Consider the following 12,402-nt stretch of genomic DNA (forward strand, 5'->3'; position numbering starts at 1 on the left):
AAAAACAGACGTCATAACAAATAAGCGAATCATGGGTAAATTTGCGTCACGATTAGTGATATTACCAACAGTTTTATCAGTTGAATTTTGATTGCATCAATAATAACAAGCATGAAAAAATTGATGATGAAAAGTTCTACATATTTAATAAAAACTGTGGAAGGTAATAAAATAATAACAATATTATATTATGAAATAAAAAAAATAGAGAAATGTATGTCATAACCAAAATATGCATTTATTTAACATTAATACTAAAGTTTTACATATATATTAGAATATTTTAATATATAATTTTTTTTTATATATAATAATACTGGACTTTTGGCCTACATTACACATTCAATTGCACAATGAAAATATAACGATAAAAATATAAGAATCGTTGACAAGAGTTTTAATATCCATAGTTAGCAATTAATGAAATGTCATAATGTTCATGTCTCCTTTGAACATGGCACTTTCACCAGTTTCATGGTTCCATCCTCTGTAAAAGCTAATATCGGTTTTGTCTTTTCTCTTCTAGTTTTCATTTCCATTTCTTGTACAGGATTTGATTCTGAACTTTTTGTCATGCTTTCTGACATATCAATATTTACTGGCTGCAAAATAGATATTGGCTGCTTGAAACATGTTGAATCATCTAAAACAGAAATATTACATTAAACAAATATTTATTAACAATAATTTATATCGTTCTATTAGTAGTAATTGCTTACTTGTTGATAGTATACTGGAAATATATAAATGATCACAACTTGATAGACCCATCAGCGGCGGTGGTGTAGTTTGAGTAAGTGGCAAAGTTGGTTGCAATGTCTTTTCTAAAAGTAATATATCGAATTATTGCTAGCAATAATGTCAGAATCATCTGTAATATATATCGCTAGCATCATAATAATTATGAAAAACAATTGCCCAATAATACAATTGTTTCTTCATTCCCAACCTTTTTCATTTTCCTTGTTTTCCAATTTGATTGTCCTGGTACAACTATGCCTTGTATCTTGCTGATTCTTAAAAATACATGTTCCACATTTATCACAGAATGTTCTCTGTTTGACATGATCTCTCAAATGATACATCATGAAAGACTTCAAAGGTGTGGTATATTTGCATTTGTCACATTGTAACCATGAGTAAGGTTTTTTCTGTATCCTATTGCCTTTTGAATCTATACCATTCCTTCTCACTTCTTTTTCTATCTCAATCTCGTTTTGCTTATCGCAGTGATCGGTATTCTCTTTCGCATTGGATTTTGTGATCTGTGGTGGTTGACATGGTTTCGGCCAGACATCAGTAGCTCGGAGCTCTCCCTCCTCCAGAGAATATTTTTGTTCCAAATATCCTAAAACTTGATCGCGAATGGGACACATTTCCATTTCCAGCCTGTCAAAAGTATTCAGGAGAATAGCGCAACTGCGACAGATGACATCGTCCTCGGATATTACAACCACGTATCTGCAAAAAAAAAAAAAAAAAGTAATAAATTCTTTTGCAGAACAATTATGTAGATTGTTAATAAATAATGCAGATTTTTACCTCTCGCCAACCAGTTCCCCAAGTTTTTCGATTAGTTTGGTCTTTGAATATTGCGTCCTGCAATGAGGCAACTTATAAAAACGGCCCTGAATTTCGACGTCGCAAACGAAACACCGTAACAATGCTTCCTCTCTCATAGTGTTGTCAGTATTATCAGTTTCAGCCATAATCTCGGAAATGTTTACGAAACTCACGACAAGACTAGAGATCCAATTGCCGCGCGTATAAGAATTAATCTCGTAGGTTAGGCTAGATCATTATAAGGTTAGAATCTCATAACATATGAGGGAAATAATTAATTATTAATCTCATTGTTAATTACAAGATTTTTGAATGGAAAGAATTATTTATTATAAATTGAATTATTATATTTGTTTCTAACTGTTATTTTCTCGTAGGTTTTCGTGGGAAATTCAACAAGTACCAAGAAATATGAAAGAAAGAATAAAAAAAATGAAAGAGAACAGAGGAAACACATGCATAAACATTCTAAAAATGGAAATTTCGAAGAAGAGAAAGAAAAAAAAACTTTTTTATATATCTTATTTATTTAAAAAGAAAAAGTATAGATATACTTTTTAAAGTAAGTATAAAATTATGTACACGATTTAAAATCCTTTTTATGAAACTATAATACTATATATAGGTTTGACAAAAGTTTTTTTCTGATAAAAGATAATTTTTTTAAAACGAACAAAAAGATGTTTTTAAAAATTTTTAAATTATTAAATACATTATAAATCGAAAGATGCATTAAATATAAAGTTTGAGTAAAATTTTTGTTTAATAAATAATTATACATTATATTTGAGTCTTAGTTTTATGGATTTATATATGTAGTATTTTATGTATAATATACAATAATACATAAAGGTAAGGTTAGAGTCATAACATATATGAGGGAAGTAATTAATTATTTTAATCTCATATTAATTACAAGATTTGAATGGAAAGAATTATTTGTTATAAATTATATATATTTGTTTCTAATTGTTATTTTCTCGTAGGTTTTCGTTGGAAATTCAACAAGTACCAAGAAATATGAAAGAAAGAATAAAAAAAATGAAAGAGAACAGAGGAAACACATGCATAAACATTATAAAAATGGAAATTTTGAAGAAGAGAAAGAAAAAATATATAACTTTTTTATATATCTTATTTATTTAAAAAGAAAAAGTATAGATATACTTTTTAAAGTAAGTATAAAATTTTGTATACGATTTAAAATCCTTTTTATGAAACTAATACTACATTATAGGTTTGACAAAAGTTTTTTTCTGATAAAAGATAATTTAAGACGAACAAAAAGATGTTTTTTTTTCAAATTTTTAAATTATTAAATACATTATAAATCGAAAGATGTATTAAATATAAAGTTTGAGTAAAATGTTTCTTTAATAAATTATATATATTATATTTGAGTCTTATTTTTATATATTTTATATGTGTAGTATTTTATGTATAATATACAATACATAAAAATATAAATAAATTAAATATATAAAAATATATAATTTACTGATATGAATTTATTGTGTTTCAGAATATCGAGACGATTTATTTCATGCAACCTGATGGACTGTCTCAATCGTGTATTTATGACGTCTTATCCCCGAATGTATGATTTCCTAGGATGACAATGAAATTATATATTGCATCGAAGGATCCATGCAATAATAATAATGTTAAAAAAAGGAAAATATATCACGCGATCAGGCGACGCGATTCGAGCGTATTATACAGAGATCGGCCGATCTCTCCGCACCGCACGAGAGATCCTAAATATAGAGTGACACACTGTGACATTAATTTGTTGAATGGAAAGATAGGTGCGTTCATACTCGAGGGGGACCAAGTGTCATTGTGGGGTAGATAGTGACGGGGTACAGCAGAAATCTCTGCATTCGCGCGAGCTCTTCTTCGAAGAGTCGCGCTCGGCTAAACAGTTCCTCAAAAAAAGGGTGATCTCGCTCTCCTTTGGAAATTCTACATCCCCTGCGCTAAAGATCCCGGAAGTGATCCTGCACCGTGAGGATCACGGAAGAAACGTAATAATACATTGGACAGGATGTCGAGGATACAGGAATAAGGATCAGTGCGAGAATACCGAGAAGTGGAAAAGAAAGGATATTTGCAAGAAAAACGCAAATTGGATCGCGCAATAACTGCGTATGTATCATCGCTTGCGAAAATTCTATGCGAAATGAACACTTTGATCGTTCCCTCGGTCATTGATCGTATATCTATCCATCATTGCTTCTTTAAAGCTATATATACTTATATATATATATATATATATATATATATGGGAAAAATTAATTAAGTAAAAATAAGATTATCCGTCTCTCACGTATCGCATTGTTTTTCATATTTAATTGCTAATTGATCTAAATCTGAAAAATTTAAAGTTTAACAGCACAATCGCGTTTAATATACATATAATATATTCGATTGGGTAATAAAATCCGGTTCTGTTTCCGTCGTCGCGGGATACAAAATAAGACGAACGACACACCGCGATGTGCACAGGGCACCATGAGTTAAATTTAAAATAGGACAAGGTTGTGACGATGAGAACGCATTCGGTGAACGCTATGATTCCCGGAAGTGGCTCGTTATTCATCGTTCGTCATCATCAAGACCCTTGTCTACTATATGTAATACCTTATACGCGCACCTCGCGCTCGTGTACGCGCGATGACGACAATGACCACGATGAATATTACAAGAGATCCCGTAAATATTATCTATTACTTATATTAGGGTCTTATCATCATTTCCTACATACACACTCTTCTCGGGTCTCGTAATACATCCGGCCATTCTTAAGGGTTGTTTATTAAAGTTGACGTAATTATATAATATATTTTCTAACGAAAAGATCTCGTTAGAAATGTTTTTTAATTAGACTAATAAATAAGAGAATAATTATCAATTAATCTTATTCATTCGCTACTCTTATGTCCTTTAACATTTTACTGTTGATTCAATATAGTATTTCAATCAAAAAGAAGAAACTAAGTACGTAACTGACGAGCTGGTCTTCACTCGCAGCCGATCGGGAGGATGAGGTGAGCTCTTCAAACCCGATCTCATCCCGCGATTTCGTCGCTGCAATAAATAATGCCTTCGAAAGGATCGACCGGTCGGTCGGACCGGCCCAAGGTAGACAGATCCACCAGTCCTCTGTCGCGTAAACCGGCGACGAGTTCCGCGAATCCCGTGCAGGAATTGAAGGCTCTCTTCGCCGAATCTCCCAGCAACAACGATCTCTCCAATGGCGAAAAAGAGTCGGATTTCCGATTTGAGGCCATACAATGCCTGCGACAATCCTCCATCATCAGAATGAGAAATCTGCATCTCCACGATCTACCGGAACGAGGGAACTGGAGCAGCAAGGTGGGACACCGCACAACGGAAGTAATACTCAAACGAGACCTGGATCTAATCGATAAACTTTCTCTTTTAAAGATCGAATTTATTTTGTCCGTCGTGGGATTGGCCATAGGTTTGGGAAACCTGTGGCGATTTCCCTATCTCTGCTACAAGAATGGCGGCGGTGCTTTCATGGTGCCCTATTTCATCGCGCTCGCGCTGGCCGGTATACCCATGTTCCTGATGGAGTTATCCTTGGGACAAATGTTGACGATAGGCGGTCTAGGTGTCTTTAAGATAGCACCGCTTTTTAAAGGTAATTTTACAAAGCACTCAGGACCTTAAGTGTCTCGTCGTTGAAATATACTTTCCAGAATACGGAAACGGATGACGATGTTGATCTCTTCATAGGCATTGGGTATGCGACCTGCGTGCTTTCCTGCTGGACCAATGTATACTACATCATTATCCTCGCTTGGGCACTTTTCTACTTCTTGGTCTCTTTACGAGCTGGTGAGCATACAGCATTCAAAGTATTTCAATGCTCCGATATTTCTATCTGAAATAAATTTTATTATTATTTAATAATAATTTTATTATTTAATTAACGTCGGATTATAAAGTCTAATAGAAATTATTACATTTAATATAAATTTTGCGCAGACGTACCCTGGAGAACGTGCGACAACTCGTGGAATACGCGCTACTGCATCACGCCCGATGAACGTCTGAACGTTACATGTTGGCAGGACGAACATTGGCCGAACGACAGCATATGCTCTACGTCGCTCGGGAATTTGAGTCACGAACTGCTGAAAGACCCGGTCAAGGAATTTTGGGAGTAAGTTATTATAGTCTTTTTCATGTTTTAATTAATTAATTACAATATACGTTTTTCTCTCACGAAAAGGAGACGGACCCTGCAGATTTCAACTGGTATCGAAGACGTGGGTGGTATAAGATGGGAATTAGCTGGTACGCTCGCGGTCGTATGGATAATGTGCTATTTTTGCATCTGGAAAGGCGTCAAATGGACCGGCAAGGTAAAGCAGACTCTCGCAGAATCAAATCCTTGCATTTCGCTTTCGAACGTAAAAGTATGTGAATTATATACGCGATGTAATATAGGTTGTCTATTTCACGGCGCTCTTCCCGTATGCACTGCTGGTGGTGCTGCTCTTGAGAGGCCTGACGCTTCCTGGTGCTGTGGAAGGTTTAAAATATTACGCTACACCGAATCTCTCGAAGCTCGGTGATCCCGAGGTAATATTATTATACTATTAATTTCTCGTTAACATATATAGCTAGAGTAGAATATAATATAATTATTAAATTTATGATTATGTCGCATATAGGTATGGATAGACGCGGTGACGCAAATATTCTTCACTTACGCTCTCGGTTTAGGTGCCTTGGTAGCTCTAGGTAGTTACAACAAGTTCAACAATAATGTTTACAAGTAAGTATCTTTTTTATTCGCGTGAGAAACAGCGAGCTTAATTATGCCTATCATGTGTATTTGTTACTAAATGTCGCGTTAAGTAATTTCTATCTTGCTTTCACACTTTACCATCAAGTATGCAATATATTTAAGTCCCTTTTGTGAAATCTATTAAGTAAAGTCTTGTTGATATATTGCAGAGACGCTCTCATTGTATGCGGAGTGAATACTTGTACCAGTTTGCTTAGTGGAGTGGTGATATTCTCCGTAGTCGGTTTTATGGCCCACGAGCAACAGAAACCTGTAGCCGATGTAGCTGCTTCTGGTAGTTATTCATGTTTATTTCGTCTCTTTCAATATTATGCAACGTAATAATAATTTTCTGACATCCTTCATTTTGATCAGGACCCGGTCTAGCATTCTTAGTTTATCCCTCGGCGGTATTGCAATTACCCGGGGCGTCGATTTGGTCGAGTCTATTCTTCTTCATGCTCCTTCTGATAGGATTGGACAGTCAGGTAATGTACGATTCGTTGAATTCAAGGATCGATATTCATTATTTCATAAAATTATCATTGATTAATGTTAATGTTAAAAATAAGTCGTAATTTCTAGTTCTGCACCATGGAGGGCTTCATCACCGCCGCCGTGGATGAGTGGCCGCGACTTCTCAGAAAACGGAAGGAAACGTTCATCGCGATCGTATGCCTGATCTCCTATCTAATCGGGCTTCTGTGCGTTACGGAAGTGAGTATATATTTGACATGTGCGTATGTAAGGACTGTTTAATGATAGTTACAAAATGTCTCTATTTTGTATATCTTATTCAATTCTGCATTTTTTAAGTAAAGAAATTAGCCGTTTATTTCAAATATACCTGATGCATTAATCTTTTATTTAGAGTGGCATGTATGTGTTTCAACTCCTGGATACATATGCTGTGAGCGGATTTTGTCTGCTATTCCTGATGTTCTTCGAGTGCATCTCAGTGTCATGGGCATTTGGGGTAAATCGATTTTACGATGGTATACGGGACATGATAGGCTATTACCCTTGCTTCTGGTGGAAGATATGCTGGACGTTTACTACGCCTGCCATTTGCGTGGTGAGATTCTTTTAATTTCCCGATGAGATTTAGGATAACAATTCATATGCGTATGTATTACTTTATTACCCTTTGTATATATAGGGCGTTTTCATCTTTAACATCATCAAGTTTGTTCCTGTGAAATATCTCACATACGAATTTCCATGGTGGAGCCACTTGTTAGGGTGGCTCGCAGGTCTCTCCTCGATGTTGTGCATTCCAGGTTACATGATTTACATCTGGAATGTTACATCCGGAACTACCTCAGAAGTATGTAATATTACGCGAAAGGATAAGATGTTCTCGCGAAACTTTATAACTTACTTATTTCTTTTTAGAAATATCGGAAATTGATAAAAATAGAAGACAGTGTTGCTGCTTTACGAAAGAAACTCAATCCAGCTACAGCCGCTGCCATCGATACAGAGTTCGAGTTATAGAATCGTATTGTGTCTTCTTCGATGGATATTACGTATGATGGACTATAAAATATTAATAAGAAAGATTTAAGCGCATCGAGATGTAAACGATTTAATAATAAATTCAGATTTCATTGTACTAGTATTAAAATAAGATATCATGTGTGTTTCATTGACACTTCGAGCACAATGTCGCATCGAGTGATGTTGATTAAACTAATATATCATGTTTATAATCTATTTCCAAACACTATATCATAAACAAAAAAAAAGCGAAGATAATATTCTTTACAATTTGTATGACTAATACATTTTGATTTCTTCTTTCTGTTACATCACAATTGCACATAATATCCTATAATTTCACGAGATAATGCTTAAACTTTATCTAAATTTTCTTAATCTAATTAATATAAAAATCAAATATCTTATTTTACATTTAAATGCTAAAATATGATTCATGCTTGATTATGCTTCTACATCTTTTAACATTGTAATAAATTATAATTTGAATAATTTCAGATGTATATACTGCTCATTACGTGCAGCTGATAATAAAAATTTCAACCTTATATGTTGCAACCTGACGACAATACTGCAACTTAAAAACTCTATGGATCTTTGTTTTGCATCTGTTTAATGCGAACGAGAAGTTGCTCCTTCCACTGCTCTTCCGAGATTGTGGACGCCCATTGTGGAATTGAAGTTTCAGGAAGAGTTATGGATGCCATTACAGATTTAACTTCCTTGATCTTAGTTGCATCTAAGTCAATATCAGAACGATTGTGCGAACATGACCAAACTTGCAGTATCTCTGAAGAACAACTCTACAATGTGACACGGTATAATATTAATCTTCAATTGATTAATTATATGTCTTATTGTATATTTACAGACAGATGAGAATACAAAGAGACAAATATATTATATTATCTGTAATATATATGAAATCAAATTTGAGAAGATTGTAAAAGGGTTTCCAAAATCAAACAAAACAGAAGCATTCTGATCAGAAATGTTTCGGTTTACTAAATAGTTCTATAATAGTTGCTTTCATTAAAAAAAAAAGCTTACTTGCTGAGGCTCATTTGTGTGAGCAGATGATATTTGAGTCGATTCATCAAATTCAGATAACCATTCATCATTCTGAAGTAGAAAATAAATGTTTAATTAATTTTAAAAGTGTTTTTATTAGAAACAATAAGAGTTCTTGCTATAATTACTTGATAAATTACCTCTTCTCTCTCCAATATAGGATCGGCATCAGTAGGTACCTGAGACAACGGCACATATCCTGCCATTCCCATATCCTCATCATCGCTATCTTCTTCATCGTTTATCATTCTTGTATCCAGAAGTGCATTGGAAACTGTCAGACTTTCCTGAATAGGTTCATGTGTAGGCTCAGGCGACATGGTATGTGTTGATAGATTTAACTCTATAGAATTAATAAAAATTTCAACAAATATGTGGACACTGAACATGAATATTTTCATCTCGACACTGTTTTTATTACAAAATAACATTAAATATGCGTGACAGCGATAATTTTGAATTCTATATATTATATATTGTATTCTATAACATAAAGATAAATAAAATTTACTCTCATTGCATATAATCAGAGAAATAATGTAAAAAATATGGACAAATGTGATAAAAACAATTCAATCATCGATAAATTAAAAAGATAGAATATATATTTCAACCAAAAATTCAATGTTAAAAAAATATACTATAATTCTCCCAAAATAATACGTACAAATAAATATGAAACTGACTACACGACAAACTGACAAGACTAATTTTGACAGCTCATCACTTCTCATTCTCCATTACTCCATTCTGTTTCAATTATAAACACAAGTGTTAAATCATAGATGTAACAAGTAATAGATATAGATAAGTATGATAGCGTCTGACCAATCGCTTCTCGCGAATGTCACAGCGCATGCGCAAAAGAGAAAACTTCACAACATTGAAAAACATCTCTGGCTTCTCTGTCTATACTTATTTTGGTCTATGGCGTATCATGCATTATTTTTGATACTGTAGCGCCACATTCACGTTATTCAAAAACTGACGATCTTTCCAACTTTACAAAATTCGGGACGAATAATGCACTGCTTTATTAACACGGAAACAATAACAAGTAAGAAAATAATAAATTATTTTTCATTATCTTAAAACAAAAAAAGTTCAAAATATGTATTGTAAAAATTTGTATTCGTTTTAAAGTATAACCTTAATTTTTAGAAATGTTATGATTCATCATCTCTTTTATGATAATCAAATCTCTCTCCTCTTTCCTAAATAATCTATAATTAACAAATTGAACATGAAATATGTTCTAAAATGCATAAAGCTACTAAATGAAATTATAATTATATTAATTATATATCAATTACAAAGTGTGATTTAAAAGTGTGATGTAGAGCCTTATCTCAATTTTGTATTATATTAATTATAATTTTCTTTGAAAAAAATTATTTTTGTTCTTTAAATTAAGGGGTCTCTTTTTCTTTTAGCATTTATTCTTTTTTGAGAGTTGTTGAAAAATGTAAAATATATATATTTTCATCGAATGACAAAAATGGACATGAACAAATTGTTGATACAATATAATAATAGTAATATCTTCTACAAAATAAATTTTATCACACATATCCTTATACACAATTATTTTATATAATACAAAAGTATAATACAAAAGTTTTCGTTAACTAATGCAAGCCTACATTTATAGAGGGTAGTTTACAAATTGGTTAAACATACAAGTAGCAATGAATTGAACGTCCAATTATTGCGATTAATTAAATTTTATGTAAACATCACTACTACATGTTGTTATATGTACTGATGCCATCTAAAAATAATAGTTTTTTAATTTTTTTTATTTTTGCAATTTTATACTTGAGCAGATTATTATAATAGAAAACGCATATGCTCTAAACACATAATAAGTCATAAACAATTGTCACGATACTTTCTCTTATCTTTATTCAATGTGTTTATATATAAAAGTGAGATAGCGAGAAAAATTTAAATATAAATAAATTATATATTTAAATATAAATAAATCACACATTTTGGAAAAAATAATATAAAATATAATTTAATAGAAACTTTTTTCTTTAATCTAAAACGATCGCAATAGATAAAGATTTCAATCTGTTTGTATAAATATATATTTATAAATAAAATTATTATAATTAAAATTATATATATATATATTTATAAATAAAATTATAATTAAAATTATGAATATATATATTTATAAATAAAATTATTAATTTATGAATAATATATATATGTATATTCTTTTTCCCGGAAAATAGATTGGATTTTTAAAAATAATTTTCTTTATCAATTTTAGTTTGTTACTTATATAACGAAACTTAATTAAATATTAATACAAATTGATAAAAAAGTTGTCACAAAAGAAATTCTCGCTTTCTAAGTATTATAATATAAATTATAAAAGCATGGTCAGCTTAATTGTCATTAATCTTTGTAGCAATAAGTACTTGTATATCTACATATAAGAGTGCATATAAGTACATAACAGAAGAATGTTTGATATATGTATAGCCAGAACATATATTATGTTATATTAGAACAAACGTTTGTTTTGTTCTAGAAAGTTAAGAAAGTGTTGCAACTCCTCGTTTGATATAATATATGTTACCATTTGTATACTCTTTGTTTTATTATTTTCAAAATAATCGTTATATTTATATTGCTCTAGTTCCGTGTCTTTTTGTATAATGCCCCATTTCTCGCATAACTTCAGTTTTAAACGTTCAGGGAAGACATCGGAAAAACATAATGCAAGGGTATCCTGATAAATTATTTGTAATGAAGTATTTGTCAAATTTTTCCATTTTTTAGTAATTTTGAGCTGACAGATAATTTCGTATTTCTTCGCCACGAGATACGTTATAGGGAAATGACTCGACTTATCAAACTCTAATCTAGGAAAAATTGAAGCAACTAGGAAATACCAAAGTTCTTTATTCTTTAAATGATTAAGCGTTAAGGGAAACGTTGTAAAGTGTAAATCAAAATTTGGCAATTTCTGTGGGTCATAACCACACCACAAGGATATGCTTGGAAAGGAGTATGCTATGCGAGACCAGGTAATGGCATGCTGATCAGAATATATATTGTTTTCGGGCTGAATATTGTATTTGTTCTTCATCATCTTCCTTAATTCATTTTTTGCTTTCAAACTCATATTCTCATATCTTTTTAATGATATATTAGATATATAATTAAAATAACATATAATGATGATATCATCGACAAGAGACATATTATTAGTAAAGTTAAACGACTTCTCATACGTATTCCCATCATTTGAACTAATCTTGTACTTATAATGGATAACTTGTTCTTCGGAATTTTGATTACGGTTATAGAATATTATATAGTCGATGACTCGTTTTGGACTAAAGTTCTTTTGGGGAAGAATCACTTCATACGAGGGAAATTCATTCAAAAAATCAAGTTCATCAACAGATTTCGTCGGAGTCATT

The 12,402-nt window shown here is 31.9% G+C and overlaps 3 protein-coding genes across 5 annotated transcripts; 1 reads left to right on the plus strand and 2 right to left on the minus strand.

The window, feature by feature from the left end:
- Positions 1 to 57: 57 nt before the first annotated feature.
- Positions 58 to 8,003, plus strand: Gat-1b (GABA neurotransmitter transporter-1B). 2 transcript variants are annotated; one of them, XM_083053047.1, is made up of 17 exons: positions 58 to 163; positions 1,941 to 2,125; positions 2,550 to 2,738; positions 3,086 to 3,711; positions 4,538 to 4,941; positions 5,014 to 5,233; positions 5,329 to 5,430; positions 5,581 to 5,758; positions 5,828 to 5,960; positions 6,046 to 6,180; positions 6,273 to 6,376; positions 6,559 to 6,683; positions 6,764 to 6,876; positions 6,974 to 7,105; positions 7,260 to 7,463; positions 7,548 to 7,715; positions 7,784 to 8,003. In XM_083053047.1, the coding sequence occupies exons 5-17, from the start codon at positions 4,666 to 4,668 to the stop codon at positions 7,883 to 7,885; spliced, it is 1,992 nt and encodes a 663-aa protein (XP_082909173.1). In that variant the 5' UTR covers positions 58 to 163; positions 1,941 to 2,125; positions 2,550 to 2,738; positions 3,086 to 3,711; positions 4,538 to 4,665; the 3' UTR covers positions 7,886 to 8,003. The 2 variants fall into 2 exon arrangements, with proteins under 2 accessions (XP_082909173.1, XP_082909174.1); XM_083053048.1 differs by lacking the exon at positions 58 to 163 and having other exon boundaries at positions 1,958 to 2,125; positions 4,597 to 4,941.
- On the minus strand, positions 220 to 1,841 carry LOC145944613 (uncharacterized). The gene is made up of 4 exons (XM_083053052.1): positions 1,543 to 1,841; positions 950 to 1,461; positions 720 to 824; positions 220 to 643 (listed from the first exon to the last, which is right to left on the minus strand). The coding sequence occupies exons 1-4, from the start codon at positions 1,707 to 1,709 to the stop codon at positions 438 to 440; spliced, it is 990 nt and encodes a 329-aa protein (XP_082909178.1). The 5' UTR covers positions 1,710 to 1,841; the 3' UTR covers positions 220 to 437.
- Positions 7,126 to 9,758, minus strand: LOC145944616 (male-enhanced antigen 1). 2 transcript variants are annotated; one of them, XM_083053057.1, is made up of 6 exons: positions 9,627 to 9,758; positions 9,100 to 9,302; positions 8,939 to 9,010; positions 8,433 to 8,691; positions 7,770 to 7,927; positions 7,126 to 7,684 (listed from the first exon to the last, which is right to left on the minus strand). In XM_083053057.1, the coding sequence occupies exons 2-4, from the start codon at positions 9,277 to 9,279 to the stop codon at positions 8,476 to 8,478; spliced, it is 468 nt and encodes a 155-aa protein (XP_082909183.1). In that variant the 5' UTR covers positions 9,280 to 9,302; positions 9,627 to 9,758; the 3' UTR covers positions 7,126 to 7,684; positions 7,770 to 7,927; positions 8,433 to 8,475. The 2 variants fall into 2 exon arrangements, with proteins under 2 accessions (XP_082909183.1, XP_082909182.1); XM_083053056.1 differs by having other exon boundaries at positions 7,770 to 8,691.
- Positions 9,759 to 12,402: the final 2,644 nt, after the last annotated feature.

This window comes from Prenolepis imparis, unplaced genomic scaffold, assembly GCF_030444845.1.
Source record: "Prenolepis imparis isolate NDT839.2.m4 unplaced genomic scaffold, iyPreImpa1.0 SCAF_13, whole genome shotgun sequence".
NCBI classification, from domain to species: Eukaryota; Metazoa; Arthropoda; class Insecta; order Hymenoptera; family Formicidae; genus Prenolepis; species Prenolepis imparis.

What these genes read in the sequence shown, in the direction of transcription:
- Gat-1b (XM_083053047.1), top strand. Translation starts at nt 4,666, where the DNA reads ATGCCTTCGAAAGGATCGACCGGTCGGTCGGACCGGCCCAAGGTAGAC. An exon ending in GGCTTCTGTGCGTTACGGAA is followed by an intron (nt 7,106 to 7,259) that starts GTGAGTATATAT and finishes TCTTTTATTTAG; the next exon opens with AGTGGCATGTATGTGTTTCA. An exon ending in CTACGCCTGCCATTTGCGTG is followed by an intron (nt 7,464 to 7,547) that starts GTGAGATTCTTT and finishes TTGTATATATAG; the next exon opens with GGCGTTTTCATCTTTAACAT.
- LOC145944616 (XM_083053057.1), bottom strand. Translation starts at nt 9,279, where the DNA reads ATGTCGCCTGAGCCTACACATGAACCTATTCAGGAAAGTCTGACAGTT. An exon ending in CTATATTGGAGAGAGAAGAG is followed by an intron (nt 9,011 to 9,099) that starts GTAATTTATCAA and finishes TTTCTACTTCAG; the next exon opens with AATGATGAATGGTTATCTGA. An exon ending in ACACAAATGAGCCTCAGCAA is followed by an intron (nt 8,692 to 8,938) that starts GTAAGCTTTTTT and finishes GTCACATTGTAG; the next exon opens with AGTTGTTCTTCAGAGATACT.
- LOC145944613 (XM_083053052.1), bottom strand. Translation starts at nt 1,709, where the DNA reads ATGGCTGAAACTGATAATACTGACAACACTATGAGAGAGGAAGCATTG. An exon ending in AAACAAGGAAAATGAAAAAG is followed by an intron (nt 825 to 949) that starts GTTGGGAATGAA and finishes TATTACTTTTAG; the next exon opens with AAAAGACATTGCAACCAACT. An exon ending in TTCCAGTATACTATCAACAA is followed by an intron (nt 644 to 719) that starts GTAAGCAATTAC and finishes TTTCTGTTTTAG; the next exon opens with ATGATTCAACATGTTTCAAG.